General features: G+C 38.3%; 1 protein-coding gene across 1 annotated transcript in view; it reads left to right on the top strand.

The window, feature by feature from the left end:
* Positions 1 to 22,039, top strand: part of LOC306876406 (neural-cadherin-like) — a gene marked incomplete at both ends in the record, with an annotated part of 304,042 nt that overhangs the window by 258,239 nt on the left and 23,764 nt on the right. The window contains 3 exons of the mRNA XM_079427539.1: positions 17,621 to 17,748; positions 20,503 to 20,630; positions 21,014 to 21,137. Of these exons, the coding sequence (XP_079283665.1) occupies positions 17,621 to 17,748; positions 20,503 to 20,630; positions 21,014 to 21,137 (380 nt within the window). The remainder of the gene's footprint in view (positions 1 to 17,620; positions 17,749 to 20,502; positions 20,631 to 21,013; positions 21,138 to 22,039) is intronic.

Here is a 22,039-nt window from a genome sequence, read left to right as displayed (position 1 = left end):
GCCACTAGGCCTTGTTCGGACTCTTTAATGAGGGCTTCTCGGAGCAGTTGGTAATCCGTCTTTGTGTAAGCAGGCTGCTTGTCCAGGAATCTGCGAACTTCAGAACTGGATGTTGTTCGGAGCAAATAGAGTCTATCTTTGTACGTAACGTTAGGTCGCATTTCCAGATGGAAATCGATGTCTTGGAGATACGCTTGGACATTTTGGCTATTTGGCACACTCGGGTGAATTTGCCAATGTTCCTGGCGAGCTTGTCAAGGTCTTTTAGGTCCAAGCCGTGCGATGATCTGTGGCTGGCTGCCGCAGATTCTTTTGGCTGAGGTAGAGTGAGGTAAAGTTCTCTAGAGGCAGGTGGTGAAGGTTTCCGTTCCACGTCCTCCATCTTTTTCTCACGTGTCAGTCCAGGAACAGGTGACCCAGTCCTGCTTGGCAGGGGTGAGGTCGGTGCGTCTCGTGTCCTTGATGGCTCACGGCGCAGTTCATAAGCATGCTTGAGTTCCTCTTGGAAACTATCAGCTTCTTCTTTGACATAGTCTAGCTGATATGTTAGATGGCTAACCTCGTTTCTTGACTCATCCAGGTGAGCTTCAAGGGCTTTGATTCTGCCGTTCTTGTCCCTGAAGTCAGCCTTTGCTTTCTCCAGCAGCTGTTCCGCATACTGTAGCTTTTCGGACCGATCAGCGTAGTCTGCCTTGACTTGTTGCATTTCTTTGTTAGTAGCTGCTAGGTTTTCTCTTAGCCTTTTGATTTCCTCCTCAGCGCCTTGGCTCACCTCATCGGGTTCTTCCCGTCGTTCCTGAGCTTCCAGTTGTAGCTGCTCGATGCGCCGTTGTGCGCGTGTCAACTCCTGCTGGAGCTGTGCAGCGTTCTTGTCGCTCAACTTGAGGGTCGCGATGAGTGTGTGGCTTAAGGAGCCAGTAATCATGGCTAATTCTTTGTGACTGTAGCTTTGACTTGGGTCTTGTGCCATGAGACTTGTGATGTTTTCATCCAGCTGGTCCTGTGTCTGGTGTTTCAGTGCTTCAGCGGCTTTAGGCAGGAGGCTGTCGGTTGCAGCACTTAGCCATGTTTCCAGATCCTCCCAGTGACCAACATGTTCTGTTGCACGAGACATGTTCTGACGGGTGAGGGAAGTTTCCAACCGCAACTGACACAGACCTTGAAGAGAAAAACAAAACAAACCAAAACAAAAGAAACCAAACAAAACAAATCAACAAACAAGGGGTGTAGATATGCACTGTTGAGTGTGTACTAGTGTTGAGTGTGTACTAGAACAGGTGAGTGTGGTTCTCTGTGACTGTGATCCTCTGGGGGGGGGTGTGTGCTTCTAATTCGTGGCCTCTGTGGGGAGAAATTGAGCACACACACACACAGGTAGAACAGCTAGAGAACAGATAAAGAAAGGAAAAACACCAACAGAGCAAGGAACAGGGTAATAATTGGATGCTTCACCTATTTCCTGTAAAGGAAAACCCCCTTTTTTTTTTTTTTTTTTTCAAGGGCGAAGGTTAAGCTAAGCCAAAGTGAGGGAGAGGGACACAAACAAAATATCTCTTTCTGATATTAGATTTCCTTTTTTATTATTATTATTATTAAGTCTGATATCAGAAGGTTGCTTCTTAGTCAGAGGATTGGAAAGGAAATATTTATATAAGTCTGTGATTGCTAATATTTTTCTCCGGGGTGAAGGAAAATAATAACAATGACAGCACTGGTCCCGTAATGGCAAGATTGACACCACAACGCCCGTTAGCGTGTTCCTCGTGTGTGTTGGAAATCTCACTGACGCCTACCTTTTCGTTGACCTGCTTCAACCTAGTGGGGTAGGATTTCACAAAGAGGAAGGTAAAATGGAAAACAATTTTGAAACGCCGTTCTCAAGTTTCACAAATACGTGTTCGATAGCTATAGTTCTGCTTATGCTTTCCCTCAGGCAAAATCCCAGCAACCAGTAGCAGTAGTCAAATCAGAAGATAGTGGCAGGGAGAAAAGAGGGCAAGAAGAGTGAGGATTTACTCCCAATATCAAGATTAATAACAAGTATGGCAGCACGGTGGTGCTGTTGAGTCGATACGCCTAAGGGTTTGGCTTCGCTAATTTTAGTAGGGTAAAATATACTGTTCTAAGTATTGAGAAACCTAATTTTCTTTTGGAGTTTGGCTCATTAGAAGTTTAAGTTCTTATGTCCTAGGCAAGGTGAGAAATTAAATCGGTCCAGTGGAGTACAGCAGCAAGGCCCTCTGCCTCAAACGCACCAGGCGAGCTCCTGTAAAGGGCCCACCGAACACCCAGTCCCCACGTAATCGCAGTGAGTCTCTCAAACAGCTGTGGCTTTTTGGCACAACCGGGCTGAGACACGGGTGAGGCACGTCATCGACTGCTGGCCTGAAGAGGTGCGGGGCTAAATCTCGGGAGCTATCCTGTCAGCGCGGACCTGAAGTCCGACGTACCTCAGTCAATAGCCAGCCAAGGTGGTATATCCGCACCTTCGCCCAGTCAGTCGTTGACTCCTCCTCCGATTGCTAGGCCTGCTGCGGACTTGCACTTGCAACCCTAGGACAGAGATATTCGCCCTTGTTCTAGCAAGGGTTTCTCGAAGTCTGCATTTGTTAAAATCTTTTCAAATGGGAGGAGAGATAGCATGAATAATGCACAAGAGAGGGAGCAAGAAATTATGTGAACACTCAGTGTGAGTTCAGTGGTAAAAGAGTTAACCTTTTAACACACACACACACACACACACACACTTTGCACAGCACACTCGCTAGCCTTCAATGCTACCAGCTTTGGCTAAGCTCTAATGCTACCTACTAGCTTCAGTTAGCTATGTGCTATGCTATTTGTTTACAAACAGCTTCAAAATGGCGCTCGTGGCTGCGCGTGCGCACTAGAACATTTCCGAGAGAGTCTTCTGATGACCTCCGGTCAGGCCGTTACCATGGTGACACACCCAGTCTCGTGGGTGCGTCTCAGGCTTACACAAAATGGTCACACAAGCGCTATTCAGATTCTTTTCTTTATAGCACAACTACAACTCGTTTAGACCGAATTAAATTAACCCACAGATTAATTATCAATTCTAACAGTCTGGCCGCGGCGGGCCAGTTTTCTGTGTCACTTCCCGTGACTTCACAGACTTTGAATTCTCTGTGTATGAACTATTTCTTTCCAGTTAAAAATAGAAAAAACACAAATTTATTATTTATGAATATGCTATGAATTTTCAAATCAAACTAATGCCAGCTTCTATCCCCCACCATTATTCTGTAGGAATATTAATTAATATCCCACATTATTATTTTTATTATGTATTTTAGCTTTTAGGGAATCACTCTTAAGATTCGATTTTCATATGATTAATTGATATTAATCAGAATGTCCAACTTATGCCTTGTTAACGACTTGTCCAGCAAGCATTAATAACAGCAAGTTATCTCTTAACACTTTGTTTATTTCATTCGTGGCCAACGATTAAAATAAACAAACAGTTAACTTAGTTATCTATTTCTTAGCGGAGCGTAGGTAAACGCGATCTTGGGCAAATAATTATGATATGCAAAATCACATAGCACGGACAAGAGATTTCTTAATAAAATCAAAGTTTATTCACTACTCTAACACACTACTTGACTAGACAACACAAAACAAAAGACATAAACACACACATTCGTTGCAATGAATTGTTCTGATCTGAAGAGAGAGTCTTAGGTTCTCACTTAATGCTCGTTTCAACCTGAGGGACACTCATAGAGAGATAATTATTTTCTCTTTACTCTTAACAGATAGATATATCACCAGTTTCCAGTAGATTCAAGGGATGTTATCTTACTGTCTGTGTTCCAAACGAGTTCAGTTCTGTCCGGGTCTGCGACGGACCGTGCACGGATTGGCTGCTCGTGGTTCGTCGTCACTGGATTACTCTTCAGTGGTTGGATGGCTTCGTGATGACGAACAACACTCTCAGGAAGTCTTTCTTAGCTCTTAGCGTCTGGTGTTGGTTTCTTTGAAGTTTAACTTTGATCGCTGTTGCAATGCCCTGCCGTGATGTTAGAGGCCAGAAGCGCTTTGCAGCGTGAGCAGAACGAGAGACGAGCGAGGCGTGCGTGAGCCTCCTTTTCAACTCCAACCCGTTTTTTCACAGTTGTGCATCTGTTTTAACGGGCCAATTTGGGATCCGCCTCCGGGCGCTTGATCCAATCGGATTCTTTCCTGCGGGGCGTTTGATCCAATCGCAAGTGTTTCTGTGGGGCGTTTGATCCAATCGCAAGTGTTTCTGTGGGGTGGAGTCCCGCCCTGCACAGATACATGTTGGGCATGCCTTCTTTTGTTTAGTTATTTTATCACATCAGATACTTATAAAAAGCTAACTTCTATTCATATTGTAATCATGCATTGATGAAAAACAGATCATTCTCATTCATCATAATATTATTCATGAGATTAGCTTTCTAACGAAACCAAACACCATGTAACTTTGCATAGCCAAAAAAATACATATGAATGCAAATGATATTACTCGGTTAAATGCATTGATTAAACGATCCTGAGTTCTACATAATCACATCGAGCATGTGAACTGACATCTCGTCATCAGGTAAACTTTATGCATTGAAAGATTACAACAATGCCATGAGTTTCAAAATAACACACCAAGCTTTCATGTCACAAAAACACATCCTTCATACATGTATAGATATATTGTATACAGTGTTTCTTTTTTTCGAGTATATTGTTTCAATAGCAGAAACTCAGTATAATTTGTCCCTTAAAAATCTTTGCACAAAGCATTGTGCTCTGTTTCTAGTAGCGGAGCAGACGGCGCATTCCTGGGAGGTGCTGATAGTTGCGAGGTCGTAAGGTCACTTCTCTTGGAAAGTTGGGAGTTGTCTTTAGTTCGCTGTAAAACCTTCTTCCAGACATTTTTTCATGAATTACTGCGCTCAATGGAGTCAGATTCAGGGGAGTCTCTGGCGCCGCGTAAATTAGAATCCGGCAATATGAGTTCTGTTTTCTTTCAAAATGACCAAACGGGAATTTTCTTCGTTAGATCCTGGTTTTATGGCCCAGGAGAAAAAGATGTCCATTCCATACGGTGTCAGGATGTATCTGTTGTTAGATGTGTGCGTTCAGACTTAAAACCACTTCTTACAAGAGTGACGGAGTGAAAGATGAAGATTAAGTGAAGGGTACAACTGTGGCCAGGGCTTTATGGTGGCTCCAGATACAAAGAGTGCTAAAGTGGTGGAGATCTCCCTGAGCTTCAGTTTCAGGTCAGTATTAGGGTGAGAGTGATAGTCGGATACCTCTTTCAACCGTGGCGGAACTGCTGCTCAGTCAGGGATCTCTGAATATCTGTCATAACTGGTCCCTGATCCCATTGACTAGACTAGATGAATGGTGACACACATTCTTACACCATGTCTAGACCGGCTGTGAGCGGTGCAATGCGACACGACAAAAGCCAACAGAAACAGTTAAGTGATTCTATCGCTGGATGTGATGCAACAAGACAAGTCCCCAGTAGTAAACTAATGTCCCATTGTATTTATGACATATTGCAAACTCTTACGCTACTTTTGTCATAAGGGACAAAATGGTCCCTTTGCAACTGTTGCTTTGATGCATATAGTGTAGATAGCCTCAAGCGACAGCAGTCCCTCCCGGTGTAGACACGGTATTAAACATAAAGAGGGTTTTCATAACAATGAAGTAGAAGAACCATTTTGGGATTCCCAGAGAATCTTTCTGTGAACAGTTAATTAAATAAATATTTAACCTGTTGACGCAGTAGATGTGTGCCCTTATGCCCAATGTCACTTTATTTACCTTTCTTTACATTCACTATATAGGCAACTGCTCAGAAATGTTATGAATGTTGACAAATTATGCATGTTTTGAAAGGTATATGGGTTTAGTGTGACTATTCAGTCTCTGTTTTATGATAGAAATGCTTCAGCAGTAGTAATAAAGTCTTTTGTGTCGAAAGTGCATGTAAAGTGCACTTTATACATTCATCATAAATCAGCGATTTCTAGATGAAACTTATCCGTCAACAAATGAGCCTGCCACCAAAGTTTATTTTTCAAAATTGCGTGGTAGTTTTACTCATAGTATCCAAAGAGTGCCATTAGATTTTGTGACATCTTGAAACGCATAGCCTATCATTCACTTTGTGCACAGCCAGGCAGGACCTTTGTGGTAAAATATTGACGGACAAAACTTTTTGTCAATGTGATTGCAACATGTGTGGGATGTTATTGCCCAGGCATTAGACATCATGGTGTTTTATGGTTTTATGTACAGCTGTCTTGACCATTGACCAGCGATTTCTCGCCTGATGCACATGTCACTGTGAATGTATGTATTGAGACAAATTATGTATTTTTTTGGTAGACTGAATGCTGCCTGCTGCATGAAAAACTGGCCATTAATGTAGGATTTGTGAATGTATGGAAAAAAGATAGTTTTTTTTTTAAGGCTGATTGCTGTCTGAATTGCCCTTCAATGTAGTATTTGTTTATGTAACAATGTAGCACTTTTAACGTTATGAAATAGTTTGTACTTATTATATATATGCAGTATATATATATATATATATATATATATATATATATATATATATATATATATATATATATAAGAATGGTTTGGTATATGTGGTACATGTAAGAGTAAATGTAATTGCTATGTCTAGCCTTCAGATTACCAAGGGGCACTCTGGAGATCCAAGTGGCGGTTTTTGAAAAAGGTTCCAATAGGTTAATAATCTGAAGAACATTTTTATTCTATTAAGAACTTTTTGTTCAATGGAAAGCTTCCATAGATGATAAAAGTTCTTCACAGAACCATAAATGTCATCACAGAACCATCAATGAGTGTAACTGTGTAATCTGCTCACAAACAAACTTGCCACAACATGTTTTTTGGGTAACAATTGAGTGTAATCTTACTTGATATCATTTTAAACCTTTAAGACTTCAGTTTATTTTTGGAGCACAAATAGTAACATCTTAATTTCAGGAGGTGAACAAAAATCTTATGGGTTTGGAATATCAGGGTGAGCAAATAAGAAGTTTGAGTAAATAAATTAGGATTCAATAGTTTTTGGTGAACCATCCCTTTAATGTTAATAGACTAACAGTGAACAAATCGTTTACATTATTCATCTAGATCAACGTTAATGTGTACAGTACATATAAACATTTTAAGATCTATGAATTAACATTAATGTATAATGAGCTAATATGATTTAATAGTAGTATATTTATAAATTAACATTAAGATTATAAATCCTAAAATAAAAACACATTTTATGTATATTCAAATATAAAAAATAATTTCCAGTGAAGACAGTTCTGTTATCTAGTTTTGTTTGCCAAGTGGAGTTGTTATTTTTTTTTTAAGAGATTATCATTTCCTAGCTTGCAGGTTTCAGGAGCACCACGGAGGTGATTTTTCCTAAACCGTTGCTGTAGAAATTTAAATATTAGTTTTAAACTGAGCTCCGGAACCAGCACCAGAAAAGGAGCAAGAAAGAAAGAGAGAGAGAATGCTTGGATGGGTCTAGTGAGGACATGCAGCAAACAGAGGGGAAATCTTAAAGAGGAGAGATAGAAACAGAAACCGTCTAGTAGAGAGAGAGATGGGAAGGGCGAGGGAAGAGAGACAGATTAAATAGATAAAAGAAGTGCAGATTGAAGGAACTGCTGAGGAGTAACAGTAAGTGGTGCAACTCAGACATGAATTAAACGGAAAAAGAAGTTCATGTCTGGGTGAGAGGCGAAGATGGTGTATGAACGGAAAAGGTGGAATGAAGAAAGAAAGCGGGAGATGAATAATGATGAATGGCGGTGCGGTGGACAGCGGAAAAAGTGTAGCCACAGTGTGAGTCTCCATGCATTAGTCTCTCTCTCCAGTCCCCCTCGCCTTCACTCTATCAGACCTTATTACTTACTGCTGTTCTTCACCGTGGCCTATTAAACCTTATCATTGGCCTGCTGCCTGCCAGTTTTACGCCTCTGCTCTTCTTATTAAAGACACTCATGACACTGATACTACAATGCAGTTGCATAGTGTACACACACCCAGGGGCCTCGCACACACATCCCTGAGTGCAGCAGATCATGTTGGTGTGTCTGTGTGAGTATTAGTACTTCTGAGTTGTTTATGCCAATCTGCTGGTCAGTAATTATTTTCAGTGGGCATTTCAGCTGTAGGAATTTTGACTTTAATAAAAAAAAAAAAAAAAAAAAAAAATCTAATTGACATGAAATGCCTTTCTTGTCTTATCGATGACTCCAATTCAATTTGAGAATAACTTGAGTAAACATGCATTTTCCGTTTAAGCCATATGTATATTAAAGCATGCATATACTTTTGCTTTGGGTGATTCACACATCAGTCAAAGTGCTCGAGGCATAGCTGCGTACATTATAAATCAAGCGGCAAGCATGAAATCCACACATGGTGTCTCTATTAAAGAGCAACTGTCTTTCTTCATCTCTACCATGAATTCATCCTTCTCAACTCACTTTTTCTCATTACAGCCCAGATTCATTCATTTTCTCTAGACAACCTCTGACCTCTTCCTCAATTTATTTTCATTTATGGAAATGGGCACGGATACGTGCTTGAAGACTTCATGTCACATGGGTCTTATTGGTGGTTACAGTCTCTTTTCAAGGCTAGACAAAGATTTGGGGGATGAGCATGTCGAATCAATAGACAAATTAGAATAACAAATCTAATTTATTTGATTAAGGACACTTATTGAATGATAAGTAGTCTCATGAGGTCATTTGCCTATGATTGAACAGACTTGTGGCCATAGATGATGTACAGGGACACACTGAAGAACATTCTCACCTTTTGTGAATAGATGGCATACTTGATTAATTTCTTAGGTTTTTTCAAGGATGTAAAGATAATGCATCATAGAAATTAATCATATAAAATGCACTTTTATCCAAAGCAGTTTCTTATGTTGGTTTCCTTTATACAGGATCTTGAAATACATAGATACATAACATCTATTTAATAATTCAAGAATATGTGTATTCATATTAAATGAGAAATATATGACCTTGATCTATTTAAATTAAATATGTTTTATTTTTCTCATTCTCATGGGCATATACACAAGTTCAGTTTGTTTTTTCTTTTTAAGAAATTAATTCAAGGATGGACACATTAAATTGATCAAAAGTGAGTGTGAAGGCAGTTATAATATCACCAAAGATTTTTCTCTTTCAAATAAATGCTGTTCTTTTGAACTTCATGTGATCAAAAAATCTTTTTCCACAAAAATATTAAGCAGCACAACTTAATGTTTTTAAAATGTTTCTTGAGCACCAAATCAGCGTAGTAGAACGATCTCTGAAAGATCGTGTGACTCTGAAGCCTGGAGTAATGACTGTTCAGATTTTTATTCATTTATTATATGAATAAATAACATTTTAAAATACATTAAAATGAAAAACAGTTATTTTAAATTGGAATAATAATTACTGTTACTGTAATTTTGATCAAATAAATGCAGCATTAAAAAACTCCAAACTTTTGAAAGGTTTATGTGTTTGTGCACTTTTAATGAGGTATAATCAATATTTCTCAATATCTGTCAGAATTCATGATAGATAGGGTAATAAACATCTAAATAAAATGACCATACACAAGTAGGTTTGTTTATTTTCATAATCAGAAAAAATGTAATGTAATTCATTTATTGCTGTGATTTAAAAAACTTTTGAATGTTTTTGGAACTGTGAGGTGTTTGTGAATGTGTTTGTGAGCTTTTGCACACACACACACACACACATACTCAGGAGGAGCATCTGGCAGATGAAAGTGAGCGCAGAGATACAGTTACACCCAGAGTGTGATGTGCGCATTACGGTCAATTTACAGAAACTTGCTTCACAGTGAACCCTCTCAGACTCATCATGCCACAGCAGCTCTCAAATATCCCTTTCAACTTACAATATTTCAGCTCATTTCCTGAGCCACTGATGGGAGGGCCACTGGGTGGGGTTTCCAGGGTCTTATATGCCACCGGCCCTCCTGTTCATCCCTCAGGACCTGCAAAGAGAGGCCATTTCTCATGCTTAAAAGGGGAAATGCATTTGGGAGGGGGTCTGGGGGGAGAAGGTTGGCCTCCCTTCATCTTCCCTCCTGCTGACAGAGGGATTAATGTGCAGTGATGTCGCAGGGCGACCAACATGAATTAGGGATGAGGAGCAGAGAGCACAGGCGACCCCCTGTGACTGCAGAGGGATCGTTTCTGAGAGCAAAAACATGTTGCAGCCTAATTACATATACAGATTGTGTTCTCTGAGTATGACATTTACATATGTAACCCGGAAAGTCCTGGCCAGCGGTCCAGACCAAACAGAGTGCCCACTTACCCTGCTTTTATTCTCCCTCTCTCTCTTCCTGGTTTTCATCTGTGTTTTAAGGTCATGACACACCAAACCGACAACATAGAACTAGTGGCAAAGAAAGCTGTGTTGCTGCTTCGCCTCGCGTGCTTCAGGGCTGAAACTTTGCACCGTTCCAACTAGCACATATGTTTTGCTCCTGTTTGAGAGAAAATAACTGTCTTTATAAGCAGGTGGCAGTAGACTATATCCGTCTATTAAAAAGAGAAACTTAAACAAATGTACAAACCGTAAACAAAGCAGCGCTTGCTTATCATTTTGAATATGAATCTTGTTGATCACTTTATTTACTCAGGATGCCCATATTGTTATAAAAAATTTAAACGTGTATAGTCTGTAGGTCCATATTTAATTTTTGAGAGGAATGAACCTGTTTTAAAATTACATGACCTAGGAAACCTATATACTGCATGGCATTGTAAAAACTAAGTTGATCCCTCACAACCTCATTTTCATCTAACCTAACTAAGGTGTATTGGAATGCTTAGTTAAGATGACGTGAAATTAGTACTTCTTTGTGGGTCCTCTTGACTTTGTCAATTGCTTGCTTTCATTTCATGCTGATTTAACATGTTCAGTCGGCCCAAAAGCCATAGACAGGGTCCAACTACAGACAGAGTGGAACACACCTTAAAAACTGAGCTGACATTGTATCTCACCCTATAGAAACTTCCGATAGTCTCATCCTCTTTCTGTCTGTCTTATAGAGACACCTTCATTACATCCCCTCATTTCAGTCCTCTCAAATCAATACCAACCTCAGACTTGTAACATTTCCATCTCTCATTTTCCCTCCTGTTGCCCTTCTTTTCTCAATCCCACTTCATCTGCACTCCACCTAAAATGTCATGTCTGCCCAAGAAGACATGGGCTCGCTCTCAGTCGGCAGCGCTTAATGTCTGGGACAGAATTGGTGACAGTGTCTGTGTAGGAGAGCGGTGCTCCATTCTCAGGGGCTTTCTTCTGAAAAGGGCTTCTCAGCCCAGATTACAGCAGCACTGCTCCTCACCCAGAATGTTCGCTGTTATCTCCAGCTCAACACTCTGATCCCATCGGGCGTTAGCCTGGAGACATCTACAGAGAAATAAGATGAGAGAGAATTCAATGAGTCCATCGGAAACCGCCAGGATAGGAACCGTTTAAGAAACTCTGAGGAGTTTATATAGTTATTTCATTCAGCTGTATGACTCATGGCATGAAGTCTCTCTGTAAATATATAAAGGATTTGCAGTAGGTTATAATTTCAATTTGTGAAATTTGAAATGCCCTTGCTGAGACAAGGAGGGTTAAAAAAAATTAGCAAGTTACTGGACAGACAAACTGCCCAAAATGACACTGTGCGTAGGCTGATATTTGATACAATTGAGAGTAATTAACACAAGTGCACACACTCACTGTCATCTTTGTATTGTAAGGCTATGTTTATGTTTTATTGGCTATTTTATTTATTAATTTTTTCCATTCTTGGGAATCCACGTGAGACACGCACGAATGTAAACGCCCACATCGCAAACAAACAAGTCCCGGCTACTTTCTGTTTCTGGAAGAATATCTGCTGAGAGAAATTACCCAGAATTTCAAAATGTGTTGTTGTATTTTTTCCTTCAGAGCACATAAACAATATACACTATGAAATTGCCAGGTTAAAAAGCTTGGAGTCAGCATATATAGAAATTAAGTTTTAATTTAGCACACAAGTGATGATAAAGACATGTTACAAATGAAGCTGTTCTTCTGAACTTTCTATTCATCAAAACAAAAAAAATATATATATATATATATATTCTTCTCAGCTCTTTTCAACAATAAATGTGTTTTGAGCAGCAAATCAGAATATTAGAATGATTTCTGAAGGATCATGTGACTGGAGTAATGATGCTAAAAAAGTCAGCTTTGATTGTTCCTAATAAACTGTTTAACTGCACTCACAAGTGAATCTCAAGTTATTTTGTGTGATAGCTTAATATATTCTTAATAAACTACAAGCAAAAAATATATACATTTATTTTGTTGTCATATTCTTTCTTGTAATTCTTCCCTCTCAGTCACATACTTGACTAACTAAGCTCATTATGAAGCTCATTATGCGGGCCTTTGTCTTCTCAGGTGTGAATGTGAAGGTTGACGCTTTCTCGCATAGACCCTTTTTACTCAAAAAATGACTTAGAAAATTTAAATCAATATATTGTTTTCTGTGAGCAAGTAAACAAGATGATTTTCACATTATTTTGAAGCAAAAACTCTAGACTACAAGATCCAGTTCTCAAAAGTCTTGTGAACTAATTTTCTATATGTTTTTTTATGGCCTTATTTCAGTGACTTCAAAGGCATGAGAATGTCAGGGCATGTCAAAACTTCTCCAGGCCCCCAAAACACCCTTAGACCCCAGAGGGCTAATTTACACTGTTCAGGGATAAGTAGTGTATTTTTATATTATAACTATTTTCAAGATGATAGATGTGGTCATGAGACAATATTTGAGTCAGAAGCAAACAAAATGTTCACTCCCAAGTGTGTGTGTGTGTGTGTGTACAAACATATGTATGCACACACACACATTAATTTAACTTTTTCATCATTACTCTAGTCTTTCAGTATCCAGTATTGCATGCTGTTTTGGTGCTCAAGAAGTTCAAAAGTTCAATATATATTCACATAAAATATATATTTGTTATATATTTTATAATAGATATATTTTATATATATTTCAGTCACACAGTGTGTATGTGTGTTTGTCTGTGTGTGTGTATAGATACTGTATATATGAAGAGTTTAGATGCAAAAGCATAAGTGCCGTCCAAAATTTTCTTCCAAAATTAGCATTTTTATCAGGCTCCTATATTTTGTTCAGTTGTTTCACTTTAATTTCATAGAAAATGACCCATACATTGCCATTAGAGTACAATTACTGAACCTAAATATAGGAACCTGATAAAAATGCTATTTTTTTAAGAAAATTTCAGACAGCACTTAGAGGCTGTGAAGAGTGAATATATACAGGTGCATCTCAAAAAAAAAAAAGTGAAACTTTCATATATTCTGGATTCATTACATGTAAAACATTTCAAAAGTTTTTTTTTGTTTGTTTTAATTTTGATGTTTAGAGCTTACAACTCATGAAAGTCAAAAATGCAGTATCTCAAAATATTAGAATATTTACATTTGAGTTTCAATTAATGACCATCCCTACAGTAAAAATTTGGGGTATCTCTTGTTCTTTGAAACCACAATAATGGGGAAGACTGCTGACTTGGCAATGGTCCAGAAGATAATCATTGACACCCTCCAAAAAGAGGGTAAGTCACAGAAGGTCATAATTGAAAGGGGTGACTGTTTACAGAGTGCTGTATCAAAGCATATTAAATTCAAAGTTGACCGGAAGGAAGAATTTGGGTAGGAAAAGGTGCACAAGCAACAGGGATGACCGCAAGCTTGATAATACTCTCAAGCAAAGCCGATTCAAACACTTGGGAGAGCTTCACAAGGAGTGGACTGAAGCTGGAGTCAGTGCATCAAGAGTCACCACGCTCAGACGTCTTCAGGAACTTCTGAAACGGTAATAACGTCAGAGGCATCTTACCTTGGCTAAGGAGAAAAAGAACTGGACTGTTGCACAGTGGTCCAAAGTCTTTTTTTCAGATAAAAGTACATTTTCCATTTCGTTTGGAAATCAAGATTTGGAGTTTGGAAATCAAGTCCAAAGTCAATGCAGCCGTCTATCATTTGGAGCACTTTATGCTTCCATCTGCTGACAAGCTTTATGGAAATACTGATTTCCTTTTCCAGCAGGAATTTAGCACCTGCCCACAGTGCCTAAACCACTTCCAAGTGGTTTGATAACCATGATATTACTGTGCATGATTGGCCAGCCAACATGCCTGGCCTGAACCCCATATATTTATGGGATATTTTCAAGAGAAAGATGAGAAACAGTCGATCCAACAATCCAGACGAGCTGAAGGCTCAATAGTGCCTCAGCATTGCCTCAGCAGTGCCACAGGCTGATCGCTTCCATGCCACACCTCACTGATGCTGGAGTTTGTGCTAAAGGCAAGTATTGAGTGCATAAATTAATATTCTTTAAAGAACTTGAACTTTTCTTTTTGGCAAATTCTTTTTTTGATTGATCTTAGGAAATGTTCAAATATTTTGAGAGACTGGATTTTTGACTTTCATGAGCTGTAAGCTCTAATCTATGGAAGCCCGTTTCCGCCAATGAATAAAAAATAAAACAAGGTAATTGCGACTTTTTATCTCACAATTCTGACTTTTTTTCTCAGAATTCTGAGATATAAACTCGCAATTTGGAGATATAAACTGGCAGTTCTGAGATATAAACTCGCAATTCTGAGATATAAACTCGCAATTCTGAGATATAAACTGGCAGTTCTGAGATATAAACTCGCAATTCTGAGATATAAACTCGCAATTCTGAGATATAAACTGGCAGTTCTGAGATATAAACTCGCAATTCTGAGATATAAACTGGCAATTCTGAGATATAAACTGGCAATTCTGAGATATAAACTGGCAGTTCTGAGATATAAACTCGCAATTCTGAGATATAAACTCGCAATTCTGAGATATAAACTCGCAATTCGGAGATATAAACTCGCAATTCTGAGACATAAACTCGCAATTCTGAGATATAAACTCGCAATTCTGACTTTTTTTCTCGCAATTCTGACTTTTTTTCTCACAATCCTGACTTTTTATCTCGCAATTCTGACTTTTTTCTCGCAATTCTGACTTTTTTCTCGCAATTCTGACTTTTTATCTCGCAATTCTGACTTTTTTTCTGGCAATTCTGACTTTTTTTCTCGCAATTCTGACTTTTTTCTCGCAATTCTGACTTTTTTCTCGCAATTCTGACTTTTTATCTCGCAATTCTGACTTTTTTTCTGGCAATTCTGACTTTTTTTCTTGCAATTCTGACTTTTTTCTCGCAATCCTGACTTTTTTTCTCGCAATCCTGACTTTTTTTCTGACAATTGTTTATATCTCACAACTCTGACTTTCTCGAACCATTAAAACACTCTCCGTGTAAGGCTTTGCAGTGCTTTGTTCAATTTGCTATAGATGAACTATATATTGAACTAGATAAATGTTGCGTCCGAATATGATTTTTGAACAAACATAAAAATTACTCATTCTTTATTTCTGTGTTTTGCGCTCGCGGTTGGACAATACCATTATCGCCGGGCAGGGTACGCACAGCTTTCAGACACAACATTCTTCATTTCTTTATAGTTCTGAGTTTGAGGCAGCTTCTATCGCATTATTTTAATAACAGCTGTCAAGTAAAGAGCGGATTATTGTAAATATTATTGATAGCTCATCGGCAGCTTTATTTCCAGAAATCCCTTTATGTGCTGGTACAGCAGAATCCGACTATCCTTCAAGAGCATAATACTTCATTCATACTTCATTTATACTGCAAAGTTTAGCATCAACCCAAATACACACGGTTCAGCTATAAATATGAATAAAAACAACAACAACAACAAAAAACAGTGTTTTTGAGCAGGGTTGGAACTAAATTCTGCAGGGCTGTGGTCCTCAAGCAGCTGAATTTTGCACCCCTGAATTAGATGGCATTTATCTGGAATATAGGCTTCCTGTGTTTGGACATTTTCATAAACATTTTCCTGAATATGCTTCTTAGATTTTACACTACCTAGTTTACAGCCAGGACTGCAACCAGAACGAGACAAACTTATATTATTATTGTCTATAGCAACGATAATTTAATCACAGAAGTATGTATATTATATAGGCCTGTAGCCTATATGAAGAGTTCAGATGCAAAAGCTTAAATGCCATCTGAAATTTTCTTCTAAAATGAGCATTTTTTTCTCAGGTACAGGTTCTTTTCATTGTCATTAAAGTGAAATAACTGAACATAAACGAAAAATGTTATTTTTAGAAGAAAATTTCAGATGGCATTTAAGCTTTTGCATCTGAACTCTTCATATATAATTGACTAAATAATAATAAAAAAAAAAACTTATTTAAAAATAAAGAATGCTTAATTTATTTATAATTTTCATTTGGGAAGTCTTGCTTGGTCGATATCTTACAACATTAAATACAGGAGACAAGATAATTCTATAGCAAGAACATAGAGATGAAAGCGCGCGTGCGAGAGTGAAGGAAATCCACCTGCGTGCATTCATATATAAATGTGCATACCAACTCCCCCTCAACTGAGACAGCAGGACAAAGTCCCTCAGCACTCATGAGCCGCTTGAACGGGTTAAAACAGGGGAGGATGATGGAAGACATTCACTACCCAGAGCATTCTGAAATAATAAGAAATAATAGGAGAAATAGAGTGACAGCAAGAAAAAAGCACAGATGGACGGCATAAATCAGCCAGTTTTAATGACGGTGTGAAGGAATTATCCAGGACAATCTGTCTGGAGAATCAGTCATTTGATTTGAGCTAATTAAGTGGGTACATGTGTTTTGAGAAGCATCTAGTGTTGCTAAATTGCAGTTCATCTTACCTCTTATACAGTAGAAAGAAAACACTGTACCAAGTGAAAGTTCACTGTGCATGTTATATACAGAAATAACAAAAGTACAGCATCAAAGGGAGAAATCGAGATGATGACAAATAAGAAGATATAGGGAGAATTTATTGGAAAAGTGGGTTGGTGAAACACAAGACAGATATGTCGGCCAAAGTGGGCACGGAAGGCTTATTTAACAGCAAAGATCCTGCTGACAAATGTGAAATTAGTTGGAGGCGTTTCTTCCCGTATGCTCAGACTCTCAGACAGACTATACCAAGCTTAAGGGAGTCTTCCTGGCTTCATTAATTTTTAATTTGCCAATCGACTAACTCAGACAAAAAGAAGAACTTTTTAATATGTTTTTCCTATTATGTCAGAGGATGATATATTCGTGATTGAGGCAGGCTCTGCAGTGCTTACTTGACCCTGTAATGTGAAACAAAGGGGTAGTTTATGTGATACATTTGTTAGTAAAAACCTGCTGTTGGTTGAGCTTATATAATGCTTTCAATAGGTAGTTTTTTGATGGTGTACCTGCTCAAGGTTCAGTCTTTATAACCGTCCTCCACTCCTTCATAGTTCTGTGTCCGTGTTTTAACCATCGACCTATCTACCCTTTCTTCTAATCTCTCTCTCTCTCTGTCTGTCGCTGTCCTTCTATCTCAGAACTGATCGACGGCACCCCCACCCTGAAAATTAACCACGGCTCGGGTACATTGGTCCTGCAGTTGCCGGGCAACGTGAATGTAGCGGACAGACGGTGGCACAGGCTGGACATGAGGAGCAACAGCAAAGTAAGTGTTCACCGTTAGCAAGCGACTGACTGCTGAGCCCAGTCGAGCAGAGGCACATCTCTCCCTGCCAGCTTCCTCCAATAATACACCTCAGCACTTTTGTAGAAGTTAAAGACTTACTTATTTCTTCTGAAATCATATGAAAGGGACAGTGGAGCTGTGGTCGCAGCTGTTAGCCGGTGTTTACTTGATCTCAGACATTGTTTGGTGTGTTAATTTGTATTCAGTGTTACCAGGACTTTTTCAGATTCAGCGGCTTCTCCGTTGCTGCTAGACACTGTAGTAGCACTGGCATGTAGTCTTGCCGTAGTGCAATTTGTCTTCGGGTCAGTCTGAAATTGCTTGAAATTATAACGCTTATTGTTCAATACAAACATGATGCAAATGTCCTGCTGGGTGCGAAAGGAACATTGCAGGTTGGAGCTTTTAGCATCTTGACATGCTATGTGTTTAATTTTACCACGCCTGAGGGTTTAGCCTCAAGAGAGAATATATAGAGAAAGAGTTTGAAGTGTGTAAAAACTCAACAGCTTTTTTGTTTGTTGCTTCTTCCAGCATTGAAGGTCTCAGAGAAAAAAAGCTGTTGACTTGTATTTCTGTATATGCGGACATCTAAGGCTGGAATACACTTAATGGCTTTTGCCCTGATTTACTGAAAGTCAGAACCAGTCTACAGATATTGTTGTGTCGTAGTTGATAGATTTCACAGAAAATCATGTAGTGTATGATGGGCACAGAATCTGATTTTTTAGCTTCAGGATATTAAAGATTTTTATTATTTTGAGCCAATTTTAGGCCTTATAATGTTTTCATTTGTAATGCATGGCACATAGTTATATGTTTTTGTTGCGTTCAGATTCAGAATGACTTTAATGTTTGGTAGTGTGTTAATCTCAGTCATTTAGGTGCATTAATGGGATAGTAAATAAAAATCCGGTCATCATTTACTCACCCCCGTGTCATTCCAAACCACTTTTGTTCATCTTCAAAACACAAATGAAGAGATTTTTAATGAAAGACCTGAGAGATTTTTGTCCATCCATCAAAAGTCATTCAAGCTAAACTTTATAATGAAAACATGGGGAAATGAATCCATATTAATCAAGCCATTTAGAGACATGGTTGCTTTATATGATGAACAGATTTTATTTAGGATTTTATTCACACACAACTCAACCATGTGTATGAAAATAAACCTCATTGGATCTCACATCAAGCAATCACATTTGAGCTTCCGAAGATTTGGGTTAGAAGTCTGGGACAACATGAGGATGAATAAATGATGACAGAATTTTCATTTTAAGTAAAATATCATTGCATCCATGTTCTGCATATATTTGTCTGTGTATGAGTGTATACACTAAAAAAAAAAATGCTGGGTTATTTTTAATATTTTTACCCAAGTGTTGGGTAGTTTTTCTGTAGCTCAGCTGCTGGGTCATTTTTATTGTCAATACAAATGATGAAACCTGTCACATACCTACCCAGCGCTGGGTACCCAATGTTGGGTAAACTGTGCCAAACTAGTTAAACCTGGATACATATCAACGGTCATTTTGTGTTCTGTTCTGAGAGAAAACTTGACTGATGGGAAACTTCCTGAATGAAATTAAGGTTTGTATTGCATTGTATTCCTATCAAATTAATACTGTACAAATAGAAAAACGTCTGTAGTCTCACATTTCTTTTTTTGTTTAAATGTATGTTGCAGCTAACATCTGCTTGAAACACTATCCGTCTACAAACGCTGCATCCACCGGATCTACAAATGTGTGACCAGGGCTGAACACAATGCGACTTTGCTGTTATAGGCTATGTAACAAAGTTCCTGTGTGCTCCACTGACTAAAATAGGAGCGGTATTGATCCTGTGCTCTAGCAGCACAGTTGTGGCCACACTATGCATTTGACAGGTTGAAACTTAAATGTCTATCAGACCAGATGGCATGAGGTAAAGCTGTTAAGATGTAACTTATCAAACATGCATATATAAGATTGTCATTTATGGACTGGAACAGCCCACTGATAGCAGTTTTCTTCCCACAGATTCCCATTGGCTGCTCTTGCTGCTCCTGTCACATCTTAAAAATGTTTACTAAATGTTTACTGAGTATTTTATGATTGTAAAAGACTGACTTCCCATTGAATAAAAATATTGTATATGAACTGTTCAGATTTTATAGTAAATTTTTTTATTATTTAAAATGAAAATCATTCAATAGGTTGACTGACCCAGCACTATGTAAAAAAAACTCAGCTTTTAAGTCATTACTTTTTTAGAGTAAGAAACCTTATCTTTGTACGGGGTCTCGGTGACCCAAAGACAAAGCTTAAAGTAACATTGACATATCTGTATACTATATACTGGATACTTGGGACTTTTTAGAAAATATTACATTGTTTCTGTTTGGTGTATTGGAGCACCCAACTGTAAAATATGAAACAGTCCAATGATTCTATTTTCTATTTTTCAACAGTGTTTTTGCCGAGGTCAAATTGAACCCTAACAGAAATAACATTAACAGAATGAATACCAGTCACGTTTCTGAGAATGTTATGAGAATTAGATTCAATAATATGTAGCAACAAGGTTTTGACCAGAGGAATATATTACATGGATCAGAAGGGGAATAAGAGGTTTATTTAAAAAAGTACTACATAAAAACATGCTTCCAATCAATGGTGTTTCATTGAAGTTAAATTCCTAAATTTTTGTGGTGATATAGGCTCTTTTTCCCCCTCGTTTCTTCTTCAGGAGGTTCGTTTTACACTTGACCGCTGCGCAGGAGCCACTATCATGGAGATGGAGGGAGTGGGAAGCTGGCTAACTACTGAAGACCACACTTCATGTGAAGTTACTGGCATCACGCCGAATATGGACAAGTAAATCACCTCATTTAGTTCTCTTTTCACACCAATGCACACTTGTTTAAAGTGTTTAAAAATGGCCCTGATGAACTATTAAAGTTTGAGTGCTAAATAAATCATTATTCTGCCTTGATAGTAGGCCAAAGAGGATCAGTCAATGAAACAATCATTACTTTATTCTTTCTCACTCTACATATAAGACTCATGCCAATTATGGACCCGATAATGTCTTGAAACATTTATAATTACACAAAGGTCTCTATCTAAAAGGTCAAATTAAATATCAGAGTTAATCTCTAGTGAAAAATGACCTCTCCATAGCATACAGCACATTAGTAACTCATGTGGTAGAGAAGCAAACGTGGCTAGGGTAACGACATCCTCTGATGTGCTTTCAGGCATCTGAACGTGACACAGGTGCTTCAGCTAGGAGGAGTGAATGAGAACCTGCCGTATATCTACCCACAACTACAACACAAGCACTTCACTGGCTGTATCCGAAACCTCATTGTGGACAGCAAGGTGAGGAAATGCATGCACATCAGTACTGACAGAGATGAATCTTTGATAGAGTGAGGGAAGAAGAAAAGATAAAGAAGCTTTATTATGCACATTACAATTATGACTCTGACTGGAGTTTTTCTCTGGTTGTTCTTGGTCTGGAGGTGACAAAAGCCTATTTTAAGAATTCATCAATGCTAATAACAGCTATGCTGCTTAAACTTTTTGTGGAAACCGTGCTTCATTTTTTTCAGGATTCTTGATGAACAGAAAGCTCAAAAGAACAGTATTTTATGCTGTCCCTTTTTAGAAGAGCAGGGGAAAAAAAGAAAACATATCATGAATTTTTAGGGTTGTGTTCACTGTCAGTTTTGAGTGTTTTTGGAACAAATGTGACCCGTTTTGGTAAAATGAGTTGAAATGTGCATGGGCTAATTTTGAGCATCACGCAAAAAAAAAAAAGTGAAAAAGTGAGTTTTTAACAAAAATTAGTTCATTAAGCCCTCGATTAGTGATCCCAATGCTCCAAATAGTAATTAAACACAATTATCTTTATTTGTACATTTTCTGAGAGGAGTACCCTTTCTCCACTTCATCCAAAGCGCCCGCATAAAAGGTGCTTCCGGCAGCACGCGATCCAGATAAATATACACATACTGTATATACAGAATTACAGTTTTTAAGTGTTCACACAAACATAATCTGTTATGTCTTAAGTGAACATTTGGGTAACTGCTGGAGAAAAACATCTGATGTGTAACGCATTAGATCTGTGCATCATAATAGGTCTTGATATATAGGTCGTCTGTCTCATTAATGTTAATCCAACAATAAAAGAATAGAGGGAATCACTTGCTGCTCTTGATCTAACTGCTTTTGTAGTTTTAATAATCAATTTATTTGTAATGAACACACTAAACGGC

This window comes from Barbus barbus, assembly GCF_936440315.1.
Source record: "Barbus barbus genome assembly, chromosome: 1".
NCBI lineage: Eukaryota > Metazoa > Chordata > Actinopteri > Cypriniformes > Cyprinidae > Barbus > Barbus barbus.
Note: the sequence above shows the minus strand (reverse complement) of the source record. Positions and strands in the feature narration are given on the sequence as shown.